The sequence below is a fragment of the Lepidochelys kempii genome, chromosome 1 (assembly GCF_965140285.1).
Source record: "Lepidochelys kempii isolate rLepKem1 chromosome 1, rLepKem1.hap1, whole genome shotgun sequence".
In the NCBI taxonomy this organism is placed as follows: domain Eukaryota; kingdom Metazoa; phylum Chordata; order Testudines; family Cheloniidae; genus Lepidochelys; species Lepidochelys kempii.
Window position 1 is genome coordinate 57,974,817 of NC_136380.1, and position 16,981 is coordinate 57,991,797.

The 16,981-nt window shown below is 41.7% G+C and overlaps 1 protein-coding gene across 4 annotated transcripts in view; it reads left to right on the forward strand.

Moving 5' to 3' along the window:
• The window catches only part of KPNA3 (karyopherin subunit alpha 3), a 79,653-nt gene that overhangs the window by 36,232 nt on the left and 26,440 nt on the right, over positions 1 to 16,981 (forward strand). For all 4 annotated transcript variants that reach the window (XM_073343566.1, XM_073343537.1, XM_073343548.1 and 1 more), the window contains 5 exons: positions 8,307 to 8,396; positions 8,669 to 8,698; positions 8,788 to 8,840; positions 8,933 to 9,028; positions 13,485 to 13,570. In XM_073343566.1, the coding sequence (XP_073199667.1) occupies positions 8,307 to 8,396; positions 8,669 to 8,698; positions 8,788 to 8,840; positions 8,933 to 9,028; positions 13,485 to 13,570 (355 nt within the window). The remainder of the gene's footprint in view (positions 1 to 8,306; positions 8,397 to 8,668; positions 8,699 to 8,787; positions 8,841 to 8,932; positions 9,029 to 13,484; positions 13,571 to 16,981) is intronic.

Below are 16,981 nucleotides of genomic sequence, written 5' to 3' on the forward strand. Positions count from 1 at the left end.
GGGAGAAGTAGTTACATACACACACTGGGTGTTTCAGTAGTGTGTTACATTACTACATTGACAGAACAAAGCATTCTGTCTCCCATTTTATTTCTGGCTGCTTAGAGGGCCAGGCCATCTGATCACAAATAATATTTAAGTGGATAACACAGTGTATCTTGCTGGGTTACTAGTTGACTGGTGTACCTCTTTCACTGAATATCAAAGCTCACTCCACCAGAGTTCAGGTGATATTCTTGTTCTGCTTTAGGAATATACCAATTAAGATCTGCAGAGTGGCAATGTGGAGTAACCAACTGACTTTTATCAAGCTTTAGGCCTTGGACTTAGCTACCAAAGCAGATGTCAAGTTTGGAGTGATATGACACTCTTCTAATGGAGCTGATACTCCCCATGCCACCATCCAGGAAGAGTGCTGTCCCCAACAGTGGAATCTAAACTGACAGATACTCAAAGGAAGAACAATGGTTGGTTACCCTACAGTAACTGAGGCTATTCAAACAGTTGTAATCCACTGTGGATCTCACAATCCATCTTCACTTTAGGAGTTCTCCACTCCCATGGGACTGAATTGCAAGGAAACTGAGGGATTATCCTGGGTGCTTCTCCTTTATGCCCTTGCACAGGACCATGAGGTGTCACAGGGCACTTTCATGGTCTCAATGTACACTGCTGTTCAAAATAATCTGATCTCATGTGCATGAGATTCACACTAACAACATCTAGAAGAGCCACAGTTAGTGCATGGTATGTAACCGTTGTTTTTCACATCTAAAAAACTACTTTGCTCACTACAAATAAGTGATTACCATCACCAGTCCTGTTTTTGCAGGCTAGAAAATAGATGCCTCTGCTTCCGTTAAATTTAGATAGTCCATTTTCACTAAATTCTTTAGCTGTTTCTAGTCTGATCTTCCTAGCTTATGTTTCTCTGGCAACACTTGGAGAAAATTAGATCTAATTTTCTCCAAATATATAGTTTTCTTTAAACACTTTAATGCAATCCTCATTCCCAAATTAATAAAACTAATTAGTGTAAACACCGGGGAGACTTTCAGCCCAGTTTTGAGTTGGGTCCTGAGACATGGAGAGCGATAGAAATATGGCCTTAGCCACTTTTGTATCCTCCTTTACGGCCCAGAATTTGGAGACCAGCCCAGAGTATTCAAAGCACACTCCACTGCAGCCATGTTCCGTTCTTTCCCAGGGAGCACCGCTACACTGGGGGCTGAGTGGGAGGGTGGCATAGGGCTCTGTGCCAGCCCTAAGCTGGTGGGGTAAGTCCCAAACATCATGAGATTCCCTGATGAGGAAACCTGTCACTGGAGTGGCATAAAGGAGACCGATGCAAGCCTAGCAATCCACAGCTTGAATTTTGAAGGATCTGACAGATCAAATTTGCAATAAAACAATCTGTTTACTGAAAGGGAAAATCCAGGTAACTTAATACAAATATGTTCTTAATATTGTTTTCTGAATTCTCAGATTTTAGTTTATAATTTCTTGAATCAAAGAACCTGAAAGAAATCACCATCTAAAGAAAATTCTGAAGTTGTCTCCCAATTCTTCCTTCCTTTACATTTTCCTGCATATAGGTTCTGAAACAAAATACATACTTAAGTGCCATTGAAATCAACTCAGGGCTGGTTTTGAGAACAGATGCCTACTTTTCATCCCCATCATGTGCCTTTTGCTTAAGGTCCTCCAATTCAGCAAAGCATTGTGGCTATATTGGGGGCTTAAACTGGAGGCACACAATGGGGATGAAAAGTAGGCATATGCTGCATTTAGTGCTATTTTCTTTACCATATTGCTGTATGTAAACCTTTTCCTTTTTCTTTTTCTTTTTTTAAAGTTTCAGTTGCAGAGTCTATGATAAGTGGCAGCAGAACTAATTAAAGATTCGACTATTGGTGTCCCTTATAGTTTGTCCTTCTCAACTCTTTGCATCTTCTAACAAGGACAATCACAGCAGAAGTTGGCCAGAAAATGTATGGAGTGTTGAGTCCTAGTGTAGCCTACTTCTCTGCCTTGAGGTTAAGCCTGTTACAGCTTCACTGCTTATGTTTCTTGTAGTCTAAATGCACGTGGGGACCTTCCTGCGATGGAGTTATGGTTGAGTGAACAGAAATAGGAATTCTCGTCTGTGTTCTGCCTTTTAATAAAATATAAATTAAAATTCCAATAAAAGGTATTACCTCATCTACCTTGTCTCTGTTAATATCCTAGGACCAACATGGCTACAACAACACTGCATTCTGCATTTCAGTCACGGTGGCCTTGTTTACACTGCTGGTGGTTGCTCTCTTGTAGGCTTCCATAGGTGAAGCTGTATCAGTGTTGACAATAGTAGGGAATTTTTGCAAACTTTCTCTACTGTAGATAGGGCCAGTAAAGGCTTTCCCCATGAGTCTTTATGGGTGAGGTATAGAGTAATCCATTTTATATTGCATTGGTCAGAGATTGGGGGTGGGCCTAAAATTAAATTAATGTGTTTATAATACAGCAGGATGTCACCTATGGAAGTTTTAGTTTAGTTACAGGAAATATTATGAAAGAGCTACAATTAGCACCAAAATTTAAGCTTTGCTTGGAAGGCCTTGCTTCGTGTCAGTTTTCACAGACAAGGATCACTGTCACTGGAATTGTAGTCACTGAAACAGAAAAGAATTACTGGCATGAATTGATTCTCTTTCTCTTCTCCCCCTGCCTCCCCAAATACCTGCCTCTACTTCTACTTTTTCCTATCTTTGCTTGCTGTTTTTGATTTTTGTTAAAGTCCAGCTTCCTCAGTGAGTGTATTTTGCTTTCTTGGAACGCAGAGAAGTTTTGTGTAAGAGTAGCTCATGGTGTTACCAACCAAAAGTTCAAAAATCACAAGCCAGGCCCCCTACCCCCCCATCATGGATTCTTTTTCAAAGATTATTTTGTGGGTCATTTTTTAATTCCCCTTGCTCAGCCGCAGTGTGAATGTTGCACCCCTCCCAAATTTGTAAAATAATATTATTCTGGCCCCCCTGGAAGGAACTCTTCCAGCTTCTTCCCTAAACTCAAAATTAATTCTGTGATTTGCCACACAACTGGCTCTTGCCCTTCAGTGCACATCTTGCATTGCCAGGGGATCTTGATCCCCTTCTCCCATGCCTGGGAGGGTAGTTGCAATTAGGTTCTCTTCTCTCTCTTCCTAGGTCTCGTGGGGCAACATCAGGTTATTCATCCCCTTTTCTCTCTCTTTCCAGGCCTGAGGGAGGACAGCTCCATGGGTTCTTCATCCTCTTTCGCTTTCCAATCCTGCTGTTGCACAGAGGGGGAGGGGAGGAACAGAGGGAATATTGACCCATTTTTCACAGGCAAGGGGAGGAGCAGTGCTGCACTGAGTTTTCTGTGGCTTCTTCCTTCTGCCCCTCTTGTGAGAATGGTGTTAGCTGCTCCCTCTTCCTTTAGGAGTTGAGGACTTTGGAGGTAGCATAATGGCTTGTCTGCCTCAGGCTACAGCCCTGATTGGATTGCTCTTTCCCAGGAAGTGGGGAAAGCAGCCAGTCAGAAGGTTGTTTTTTCTCTTTCACTCTCTATCGTACTCTCTCTCCCCTCCCTGCCTCCCCTCCCCCCTCCCCCCCCCCAATGCACAGGGCTGGAAACCACATGAAGATCTGAGCTGCTTGTGTCCTCATGGGACTGGCTCCAGTAGGAGCCAAAATCTCATTATTAGTTATGAAATTGTGAGAGTTAGCAACACAGCTCAAATGCAGTTCTCTAATGCTGAGGATGCAAAAGGGAGATGGCCTGGTGATCTCATGGTAGCACATCAGAGTTCAACAGCAAGCTTGAATTTTTTGGTCCCTGTGAAGACAGAAACTGAGAACACTGTGGCTCCAACTCCTAGCCATTCTAGTGCCTGTCTGAAGCAAGTTGAAGGAGCAACAAAGGACTATGGAGAGAATTCTAGAACTGTCCAACTCCATAGAGCCTGCATAAGAATAAGCTCTTTAGGATAGAGAGAAAGGGCATCTGAGAAACCTACCACATCCCCTAAACGATCTTTCCTTGCCACTGAGCAGGGGAAACAGCCTTCCCAAATCAGGTCTTTCATGCTGTTCATGATTCACACAAGCAGTAGGAAAGACAGTTACATTTACTCAACTCAAGAATTGCCAAGGCTGAAACCAAGTCCGTGTGGTATTAGTATCTGTTTAAAAGGATATAAGCAAATACTTCGTCAAAAACTAACTCAGCCAAAGAGCAGCACCATAGGCATTTGTTGCTTGCCTAGAGTAGAAACGTTTGACACAAGTCTGTATGTGGACTCAGTCCTTTAATCTGTGCTTAAAATGGCTTGTGTGCACAATGCCCATTTTTAACATTTTCACAATTAAACCTGACAAAAAATTTTAAACACTCAGAGCCTGTCTGCACTACAAGAACCGCCATGCTTTTGATTTTCTGTCATTATAGAGCCTGTTGCTGTGGCAGACAATTTTGCTAGGTGGATGGTTCTTATAATGCAGATAAAACCTGACTGGGGGTTTTAACCCTGAATTATAGCCTGGGCAGAAACTAAACCATGTTAGTATGTTTGTGAAAACTGTCCTGGGCCTCCTGATTTGTGTTTGGCATGTATACAGGTTATGCTTTCTAAAGCACAACTAGCCTGGTTCTTGAAATAGAATTGGGTTTTCTAACGGTAGTGTCACATGAACTGCAGAGGAAAATAAACTTACGCCTTTTCCAAAACACTGTGATGCATAAAGGAGGGTTTTTTCATTTTGGGGGCTTGTGTTTCGTTCCCTGGTTGGAAAAGCCTTAACATACTGTTATTCCCCCATCCCAGTTGGAGAGTGGGAAAGCTATTCTGTTCATGTACAACTTACGATGATGTTCAACTTGAGTTGTCTAAAGAGTCCTCCAACCAAAGAAAGGGAAATAATGTCATGATTTTTCTAATGTAAAAATCAAATACAGAAAACATCTAAATAAAATCAAGCCTGAACTATCTTCATGCATCATAAATAAGGGAACAGTCACCATATCCAGTAAGGTGTGTATAGCTGTGATGGGATCCCCAGGGTACAACCTCGAACTGTGGGACTACTGTTTCCCCCTTAATCTCCTAACCTAGGCTGGCTCTCACAATGCTTTGCTCTAGTGACAAGCAGCAAACACCTCCAGGCGCAGTTATCACTCAGCCACCGGCATGCAGTAGCTGACCCAGCTACATTGCATGAACGCTCTTCAAGCCTCTAATGAACTATATGCAAGGAAACACTAGCAAGTCTCCCAAGCCCCCAGCCTTGCACTCCAGAAATATACCATCATGCGCTGCTTAAGACCGTCTTTTGAACAGTGCAAACTTATTAATTAGGTCACTACTTTGTCAAAGGAAAGTGGACATGAATCAGCCTTTGTAAACAGAACAGATTTCTGAAGTACTTTTGATAAACTCACTGGTAAGGATAAAACATTAAAATAAGTTTGACTACAGAAAGATAGATTATAAGTGGTAAGCATGAAAGGTCAGAGTTAGTTACCAAAGAAAATAAAAAGTAAACATGCAATCTAAATCCTAAACCTTATTAGACTAAGCAGTATTTGCATCAAGAAGTTTTTCTCACCCCACTGGATGTTGCAGGTAGGTTACAGCCCTTAATACACAGGCTTTCCCTTTAAGCCTGGGACCAGTCTCCTCAGTTCTAGTGTCTGTCTTTCTTGTTTCCTTCAGCGTAAATGGGGGAGGAGAAGGGTAATCTCATGATGCCACTGTCTCATTTTATACCCTCAATCCATATGCCTGGAAAATACTAGCCCAGGCATGTCCTGGTGGGCCTTGCTAAATCAGGGGATGTCTACACTGGCAAGTTTCTGCACCACAAGTTGTACCACTTTTATTAAACCGCTGTTGCATCACCACACTGCTACTTGTGATAGTGGAGTGCATCCACATTAGAAGCTCTTGCAAGGGCAAAGAGAGCAGTGTATAGCTATCCCACTGTGCAACTGGCCACAGGGTGCTTTGGGAAGGATTTGCAGTACCTCATGGGGCAGGCATAGTGTCACATGACACAGGTTTCCCAATCCCATTGTTTCATGGGCATCCTACTACATTGTTAGCTGCTTTTCAACTGAAGTGTATGGGGGGCAGAGTGTGTAACAGGGAGTGTGTGTGTATGGAGGGGAGAGACTATGTTTTGGGGGACAGAGAGTGTGTCAGCATACTGTCTTCAGAGTAACAGCCGTGTTAGTCTGTATTCGCAAAAAGAAAAGGAGGACTTGTGGCACCTTAGAGACTAACCAATTTATTAGAGCATAAGCTTTCGTGAGCTACAGCTGTAGCTCACGAAAGCTTATGCTCTAATAAATTGGTTAGTCTCTAAGGTGCCACAAGTCCTCCTTTTCTTTTAGCATACTGTCTTGTAAGTTCAGACAGCTGCAGGAAGCAACTAGTTCTGAGGCAGGAGGAGGGGGGAAACCACAGCCCCCGCCTCCGTCCCCAGCTCTCTGCACAGCAATCTCTCTTTCTCTCTCACATACACATACATAGACACGCGTTCCTGCACCTGCCTCTGTGTTCAGCAGTAGGAGCATTCCACATTAACGGTTTGCTTTCTGTCCCAGAGCAGATCAGCACCCCATGCAATGGCTGTCAGAAATGGAGCTTTGAAAGGGGAGGGGCGCATGCCTCCAGGGCAGCCAAGTTCAAAATAACAAGCAGAGTGGCCACTTGAGGGATTATGGGATATTTCCAGAGGCCAGTTGATTGCTTTCTGCACTGTAATATGTTTACACTGCCAGTATAGCGCTGGAGCCTCTGTGCTTTAAGGTTTATGACTCGTCAAGGTGGTTTTTTTGCTGCAGCTGAGGAGTTTCTGCACACTAAATGGCTTGGCAGTGTGTACACCTCGGGAGTTACACCACAGAAAGCTGTTTTACTGTGCAGTAACTTGCCAGTGTAGACAAGGCCTCACAGAGTTGAGCAATCCCCATTGTGTGATGCTTGTGCAACTCTCCTACAGAATTGTATATCTCTTGTTTACAACTCCCTTGCTGATTAATGGTCATTTAACGCCCACCTGGGTGTGGGTCACCTCCTTTGTTGTCACTGGAGAACTAGCTGGGGATGACTCCCAAAGTCACAACATATTTCAGTAACCATACAGCAGAATCTCATAATTGCATACACACTAATGATATGCATATTTTGACAGAACAGTGGGTTTCAGCACATCATGACCTTTCATATGGTATTTTACAAGGCATGCTTTGTATGAAATATCACAATGACATATGAATGATGAATATGGGGGTTACAGGGTGCTCTTTTGAGGTATAGTGTGACACCATAGCATGATCGTTTGGAGGGGAGAAAGTGTCTTTCTTTAATTGCTTGCATAATGGGGAATCAAAGTTTTTGGAATTAAGACAGTGCAGTTTGCTTGTTAAATATTTAACCCAAAATGAAGATGGAAGTATAGTACAGTTGCAGGAAACTATGCACAGAACAAAAGATAGACCATGTCTAAAATGTGGAAGAGATAGTTTTTTCTGTGGAAGAGAGTTTTTTTCTGGTGAATAAACAAACTTGGAATAAAAATCTCAACTACAGATAAAACATGTTCCTTTGGCATAGTCAAAACCTTTATTTGAGTTTTTTCCTCGTCATATAAAGATAGAAAACGTAGATGATAAAATGTAGTAAGCAAGCTGATTAATCAGACTGAACATTTTGTGGATGCTTTAACATTGAAAATGCTGCTTAGTCAGAGAAGCTCTCTGAGTAGTTACTAAATAAATCACTATGTTGCAGGGTACTGTTTTGTGAGTAGAAACTGTTGTTAATGCTGCAGTGACCAGGGTCTGTCAGTGCCAGTGTGTTGGAGCATGTTTGCTTACACCTAGGATTAAAATAGATGTAATCAGGATATCTGAGCAGCTTGTAATAGTCTTATTTACAAACTAATTTTAGTCTCATTTGACTAGGACATCATTATTCATTTCCAATTTAAGTGACTGTTGAGGCAGAGCCATGTGTGCTATAAACTCCATGTAAAATACTGACATTTCAACTGAAAGGTGTTAACTATTTTATGCAATGGATTGTGGTATTTTGTCATGGTTCACAAGATACATGCTTATATAGAGATTTAAATCTATTTTAGCTTGAGACAAAATGAGTGACTTACAGCTGCCCTAATGTAAAACCAGTCTGGAGTTCCAAATCTCTTTATGTAAACAATCTTATGTAAATATTTTTAAAGTACCTCTGTTTGACTAGTCTGTATTGATAAGCATTAAAGTGTCTTTAATATCTTTAGAACAAAAGAGATGAACATCTTTTGAAAAAAAGAAATGTCCCTCAAGAAGAAAGTTTAGAAGACTCAGATGTTGATGCTGACTTCAAAGCAGTAAGTTGCTTGATTCTGAATCTGCTTCTAAAACTTAGTTTCTTTGGTAGTGGCTAGAAGACGTTTGTTCTGTTATTCCCTTGAGTTTGAGTCTTATGTTCATTTTGAAATTGCCTGAAGATGGACAGAAAAGGGAAATCCAAGCAGGTACAACTCCAGTGAAGTAGTGGAGTGGCACTGTTCACCATCATTCAGATGTTTAGTCGACAATGTTTCAGCATTAAATGTCATTTTAGTAATTTGTTGCTAAATGATCTCTCTTTCTTTTCAAGCAAAATGTAACACTAGAAGCTATATTGCAGGTATGTTAAACTTAATATCTACAGTTTCTTGAATTCAGAATTTAAGTCTCATTTGATGGATTTCTGAATTTTTTATTTGTGTATTGCAGAATGCCACAAGTGATAATCCTGTGATCCAGTTGAGTGCTGTCCAAGCTGCAAGGTAAAAAAAAAAAAAAAGCAACATGTACACAGTTGCGACAAAAATTTTCCTTAATGAAGTTATGTACTCATCTGTCTTATTTAATTTTACAGAAAACTGTTATCGAGTGACAGAAATCCACCTATTGATGACTTAATAAAATCTGGAATTTTACCAATTCTGGTCAACTGTCTAGAAAGGGATGATAAGTAAGTATACATTTTTTTCTTTTCCACCTTTCCTCAAGTTTTATGATTAAAAGGCAGCAGTATTTCAGATGCAAACTTATGACCATGTCCCACGTATGCTGTGGCAGAAATTCCACAGCAACATTGATCTTGGTTGCTGCACTCTTCGCCTGGCTGCCTGTTTCACCAGCCTACACTTTTGGCTCCCTTCACTCTTTCTGCAATATGGACTTCAGCTCTGGCTCCACTGAACACTACAGGGAGCATGTGCTGCTATCTAACTTCTCTTTATAGGGAAAGCTGGAGAACAAAAGGTAGCTGCAGGCAAGTCACAGCAGGGCAGAGTTCAGAGGGATATGGTGAATTCCTTTGCACCTTAGAAAAATGCCAGATTCCACAATCACAGAATCATGGAGTCCATGGCTCTGATTGGGGAGTTGAGGCAGTCCATAAACCCTCAGCTATTTTTTCAGACTCTCTTCACTCTCAGGCAGGCATCACTGCATTTGTTTACACTCACTTTGAGTTTTCAAGGTTACTTCTGCAACCATAAATTAGAAACATTTTTAAACGCAAACAGATTTTGGAGTTCAGTTCTGCAGCTGCAGAATCATAGAATACACAAGGCCCTGCTTGTGACTTGCTCAGCAAACCATCTATTATAGAAATGCCTGGTAACAATTTCATAATTAGTGTTGCATTATAAAATAGGCTATCAGTGCCCGTTTTTCTGCAAAAGTAGATGTCCAACCGGTGTGACATTTCACACAGTTCATTTTTGTCCTTTGAATTTTCAGTGTAGTTTTTATATGGCTTAGAATCATAGAATCATAGAATATCAGGGTTGGAAGGGACCCCAGAAGGTCATCTAGTCCAACCCCCTGCTCGAAGCAGGACCAATTCCCAGTTAAATCATCCCAGCCAGGGCTTTGTCAAGCCTGACCTTAAAAACCTCTAAGGAAGGAGATTCTACCACCTCCCTAGGTAATGCATTCCAGTGTTTCACCACCCTCTTAGTGAAAAAGTTTTTCCTAATATCCAATCTAAACCTCCCCCACTGCAACTTGAGACCATTACTCCTCGTTCTGTCATCTGCTACCATTGAGAACAGTCTAGAGCCATCCTCTTTGGAACCCCCTTTCAGGTAGTTGAAAGCAGCTATCAGATCCCCCCTCATTCTTCTCTTCTGCAGGCTTCTTCGTAAATTTGTAGTAGGGAGTCTTTGAAATTGGACTCTGGATGAAATTTTTCTTGGGCAGTTCTCTTATTGTGATCCATATCTTTTTAAATATTGTCTACAAAATTTGAGTAGGGATATAGATCTGATGCAGTAGGTAGTTAAAAAATTAAGTTGGAGTTAGGATCATTTTTAGCTGCTCTTCGTGTTATAATTGAAAGTTTATGCACTGTACATACAGACCTGACTGATGGGGAGAATAGGGAACTGAGTGCACAGAAGCCTGATTGATGGAGGTTGGGTGCACGTAAAACCTCCACCAGAAGCCATGATTTACTGTCACTTTCTCTTACAACAGAAGCGATTATGCACAGCTATTATCTGTTAGCAGATGCTCTTTTTGTGTCCACAATACCCATTCTTTTCCTACACCACCTCCAATTAAGAATGAACGTTATCTAGGAAGCTATTTCACAAAAAACTCCAAGAAGCAGTTAGGGTTACTACCTGTGCAACATACCTGAAACAAATCAGTGAAAGCAAGGAAATGAAAAGTTAAGTCATCTAATAATACATACTCTGTACTCCTGCACCCACAGGCACACATCTTACTATTATCAGAACTACCATACCATGCTCTGGAACCTTAATTCTGCCCCCTTGTATAAATGCTAGCCCTCCATCACTCCCTTTAACCACAGTCTACACACAACTCTTTGCCAAACTATTACTGTGTATTTGGCTAGACACATGTCAGATGCAACATGTGTGGTCTCAGGGAAAATAAATACATACACTCTATATACACTCATATTCCTAATTGATCCACAGAGCTTCTTTAACAGGCTTTATTTATATTCCCCTGATCTCGTTGGTGGAAGTGTGATGGCATTTTACTGGCAATCAGTGATACGGGATAGACCAGTTCTGTGATGCTTTTACACTGCAGTGCTCCTGTGACAAATTTATTCTGCAACTTTCGTCCTTTCATTAATCCCAACAAATGGGGTCCGTTGTAGGTGTGCGCGCTCGCTTGCTCTCTCTCTCTCTCTCTCTCTCTCTCTCTCTCACTCACATAGTTGCCAGGACTGTGCTTTATATGACCAGACCATCTGTTTGGTCCAGTTATTCTGTAATTTAGTGATCATAAATGAGCTGTTTATGTTAGGCCATCCAAAGTAGTCCATCTAGAGATGATTATTTCTAAAAATAAGTCAAAGCTGAAACTGTGCTATGTTTATTTTTCTTCCTTTCAGATTTCTTCTTTTTGAAAATAAGAAATATGCAAATGTAAAAAATGAATATAATATATATCTAATACCTTCTTGATCAGCAGCTCTCAAACTTTAGCAACCCGAGGACCCCCATTTTGATCTAAAATTTTTCATGGATCCCCAAGTCGGGTTCTAATTTTCCCCAGGGGTGCTCAACCCTTGCTCAGTCCCAGGCCCTGGCCCCACTCCATGCCTTTCCCCAAGGCCTCACCCCCACCCCACCTCTTCCTGCCCTTACCCCTCCTCCTCCCCACCTCTTTCTGCCCTTCCCTGAGCGCGCCCCATCTCAGCTCCTCCCATCCCCCTCCCAGCGCCTTTTGCACACCGCTGAACAACTGTTCCTTGGCGTGCGGGAGGCACTGGGAGGGAGGGTGAGGAGTTGATCAGTGGGGACAGTGGCCGTGGACGTGACTCACGGACCCCCTTGGAGCTGGACAGGACTCACAAACCCCCTGGAGTACCCTTGTGGACCCCCAGGGATCTGCGGACCCCAGTTTGAGAACTGCTGTTCTAGATAACTTACAGTATTTTACAGTGAAATTACCAACACCGTGTTAGCCAATGCAACCAATGTTTTTTCTACCACTTATAGAAAAAAGCAAACTAAACCCCACAATCCCCACTGAAAATGTGGCAAAACCAAGGACCCTTGCATCTTGCTTTCAAACATTCACTCTGTTGCACAGAGAGATTATGGGCATTCCATAATGGGTGTTCTGAGAGCAGCCTGCTTCTGTTTCCTCACGCTACTCTACAGGACAAACACATTGAGCTGACCAGCCCTAAAAGACTTCAGTTGCAAGTTAAAACCTGAAATGGTCTGTATGATCATTTAAGATGTTACATGACAGTTAATTTTCTCCCCTGTATTGTCAGTATCTACTTTAACTGTGTACAAACTCTTGTTTTTGAGCCTAACTCTCCCCCCAACCTAACAACTTCGGACTGAATTTATGTAGTGATTTCAACAAGGGCAGGAGGGATTTGAAGAAGTTTGGTTATTTTTCTGGTATTTGCTCCCTGGGCCCTGTCATGGGCTACAAGAATTGCAGAGGCAGCACACTCATCCCTTGGGGAAAGATAATGGACTTCTCCAACTAATTAAGGAGTGACATGGCAGGGATGGAATCCCTGGCTAGAAACATGGTGATCAGTACAATAAGTATAGCATGTGTGGTGGGGAGGAGTGTTGCAGATCTTAAAGATATGTAAGACAAATGCCTGCAGGTTTTGGAAACGGCAAATACAGTCCCATACTTCTGCATGCTTGTCACCCTCTTGTCCGACCTCCGTCAGCTCCACAGGCCAATCATAGCTGCTTCATGTGATTAACAGCTGGTCCCATAACATGTGGAACAACTAGTGCTCCCTTCCACTTCACTGGAATGTATGGGGTTAGAGCATGCAAAGTCGGAGCAGGCTGAGGAATAGCAGCTCCTGCCCTTCCACTCCCCACCCAGTGAAGATCCCCCAGTGATGTTATCTTCCCCCCAGGCCTCAGATGGGGACAGAGATCACCTAGTGCTGGTCTCTCCTCCCTCCCAAAGCTTAGGGGAAGGGGTATTTGTATCAGCTGTGTGTGTGGTGGGCTCTGCAGTGTGTGTGGATCTGTCAGATATGGGGAGGTGCCTCAGTTGTGGGGGGTGGGGAGGACAGACTCAATTGGCTTGTTTTCAGCAGTGGTAGGTAGTAGATGAGGCTTTGGGAAGTATACTTTCCCCCCCCCCCCCATTCTGGCCTCTGGATGCTTACTAGATCCACCCAAAAAAACCCAACTACTAGTATTTAAAAAAGTCTTGTGTAGATTTTTTGTTGTTCCTTTAAACTTCTCAAGACTTCTGAAATGACTAGTCATATGGTTTTTTTTAACTACAAAGCACAGTGTTAAATTCTGCACTTTCTCTCTCTCTCTATATATATACACACACAGCTAATAGCAGTAGAGGGCAACCATATAATAGCCTAACAAGCACATTTCAAATTACTGCGAGACTTAATTTTGTTTGTTTGTTTTGTTTTTTTACAGTCCTTCATTACAATTTGAAGCTGCGTGGGCACTGACTAACATAGCATCGGGCACTTCTGCACAGACCCAAGCTGTGGTACAGTCAAGTAAGTGCTAAAAGTTGCTCATTTTTGGGATATGTGGATGTTGCTGGGTAAAGGTGAAAAGTGTCTTCCATTTGGAATTTTATATTAAAACCATGAAAAAGAAATTAGTAGAAAGGTGCTAGAAATAATAGTCATGCTTTTGCTTGTAACCCTTAAGGTATTTCCCAACAAGGATTAGTATTATTGGGGGGGGGGGGGGGAGGGATAGCTCAGTGGTTTGAGCATTGGCCTGCTAAACCCAGGGTTGTGAGTTCAATCCTTGAGGGGGCCATTTAGGGATCTGGGGCAAAAATTGGGTATTGGTCCTGCTTTGAGCAGGGAGTTAGACTAGATGACCTCCTGAGGTCCCTTCCAACTCAGATATTCTGTGATTAGGAAATTGAGGCCTGAGTATGGAAGGTTGAAGAGTCATCTTATGAGCATCACAGAAACTGTTAATTCTTTGTCACTCTTAAAAGATATTTCCTGAAATTGAGTGCTATTACTCTCCGCAGGACTAGAACCAGAAGGCTTAATGAATAATTATTCCTACTTTAAAAGATGCTATAAATTTTATAGTTTTAAAAATGCTTTTAAATACAGATAGCTGCGTCATGGTTGCACAGTTGAAGTTAGTCAGGAAATGTAATTGTTGAAGATTTCAAACTGAACCTGTGCTCATGTTAAAGCTGCTATTATCTAGAATTCTTGTGCTCATCATGACATCCTTATGTGTTATGTCATAAGCAGTGATATATGAAGTTGTGTATTTAAGCAGAGTAATAAGAATAGGAAATCCGTACATATGACACAGCCTAATAAATGGTTTCATGTACCTGACCACTGAGAGGCATGAGGGGAACATGTCCTCTCCCAAAATCTGGTTGGATGTCCTGCTCAGCTAATACCTGGCAGGGAAAATGCAAGGGTAGCATCAGTCCTGGTGTCTACTGTACTTTTAATGCGAGGGGAAGGGAAAGTGACTCAGGTGTCAATAGCTATATTTAGTTTCAGGAGAGAAAATGAGAATGAAAAGTGCAATGTCTGGAGCTTCTGCTGTTTCCACAGGAAGAGAGGGGGAATAAGAAGCAAAACTGCCTCTGAGCTGCTGCTCTTTTAAGGGGGATGGGGAGTGAGGGAACAAAGGGTGCCTTGCTGCTGTTGTAGAAGGAAAGAGGCTGTGCTTTTATTTTGCTCTAGCCTAGGTACAGAAGGAGCTAGGAGGCTGCTGGCAATCAGAAGAGAACACCAGAAAAGGGGCAAAAAAAAGAGATGGGGACGTGTAATAATTGATTATTTTAAAGAGGTGAAAACAGGGATGATTTTATTGATTTTTAGAGGGGCAGATAATGCATGCAATGTAATTTGGAAGACAGCATTAATTTTGTTTAGGAGAAGAGATGCATTAATTGGCTTGGTGGGAGAATACATTTTGTGGGGGGAATTTGGTGTGGAGAGATTAATTGAGCTAGAATTTATTTATTTATGGGGCAAAGATATGGAGGGAATAGCTGACTAGATGTGACTGAATGTGAGGTTGAGGGGGATGGGAACTGAAGGATTTGAATTACTTTCCTGCAGTTTGGCCTGTACCTTCCAGAGGAAAAGGGGAATGAAGGGGTAAAAATGGTAACTGTAAGCTTCCCCTCCCTGCCTATTTCCCATGAGCCCAGCTACCCTTTCAGCTGCAGCTTGTGTCTCAGCAGCCATGTTCATTTCTTTCTTTGCATTTTGGTGGGGGGCGAGGGTAAGAGGGTGGTAGCTATATTAGTCTCATAATTAGATATTTTCAGCAGACGGTGGTGGTTTAGCCACAAGCTGCAGCTGAAAGGCCAGCCAGGCTTGTGGCAGACAAGATGTAGAAAGGAATTAAGTCCAAGGAGTCTTTTTTTTTTTTTTTTAAGTTAACAAATATATTCAGAATATCAAAGAAAAGGTGTTTTTAACTTTCCCTTGTCCTTCCACTAGGAACTGCTTTTCATAGTCAAAAGGTACATTGCATAAATCCCTCGATCAATTTTTAATATTAAATTAATGAGAGAAAAAAGGAAAGGAACATAAACTCTGGCAAGTCAAGTGTAAAAGTACATTTAGGTAGGCAAAAAAAGAATTTGAAGAGCAACTAGCAAAAGACAAACTAATTTAAGTACATCAGAAGCAGGAAGCCTGCCAATCAGTGGAGGCAGTGGATGATCAAGGTGCTAAAGGATCACTCAAGGAAGACAAGGTTGTTGCAGAGAAGCTAAATGAATTCTTTGCATTGGTCTTCATTGCAGAGGGTGTGAGGGAGATTACCACACCTGAGTCATTCTTTTTGGATGATAAATCTGAGGTACTCTCCCAGATTGAGGTATCAATAAAGGAAGTTTTGGAACAAATAGATAAATTAAACAGTAATAAGTCACCGGGACCAGATGGTATTTCACCCCAGAATTCTGAAGGAACTCAAATATGAAATTGCAGAACTACTAACTGGGTATGTAACCTATCATTTAAATCAACCTCTGTTACCAGATGACTGGAGAATAGCTGATGTGACACCAATATTTTAAAAAGGCTCCAGAGGCAATCCTGGCGATTACAGGCTGGTAAGCCTAACTTCAGAACCAGGCAAATTGGTTGAAACTGTAGTAAAGAACAGAATTATCAGACATACAGATTAACACAATTTGGGGAAGAGTCAGCACTGCTTTTGTAAAAGGAAGGCATGCCTCACCAATCTATTAGACTTCTTTGATAGGGTCAACAAACATGTGACATGGGTGAGCCAGCGGATATAGTGTACTTAAACTTTTAAAAAGCCTTTGACCAGCTCCCTCATGAACTTCTCTTAAGCAAAGTAAGCAGTTATGGGATAAGAGGAATCAGTAACTGGTTAACGGATAAGAAACAAGGGGTAGGGATAAATGGTCAGTTTTCACAATGGAGAGAGTGGTGCCCTGTAAGGAATCTGTACTGGGACCAGTGCTGTTCAACATATTCAAAAATGATCTGGAAAAGGGGTAAACAGTGATGTGGCAGATGATACAAAGTTTGCAGACGATACAAATATAGTCAAGATAGTGAAGTATAAAGCTGACTTTGAAGAGCTACAAATGGATCTCACAAAACTGGGTGACTGGGCAACAAAATGGCAGATAAATTCAGTTCTGATAAATTCAAAGTAGTACACATTGAAAAACATAATCTCAACTATGCATACAAAATAATGGGGTCTAAATTAGCTGTTACAACTCAAGAAAAAGATTTTAGAGTCATTGGGTTAGTTCTCTGGAACATCTGCTCCATGTACAGCAGCAGTCAAAAAAAGCTAACAATGTTAAGAACCATTAGGAAAGGAATAGATAAAATGGAATATATAATGCCAGTATATAAATCTATGGTACACCCACACCTTGAATACTGCTTGAGTGCTGGTCTCTCCATCTCAAA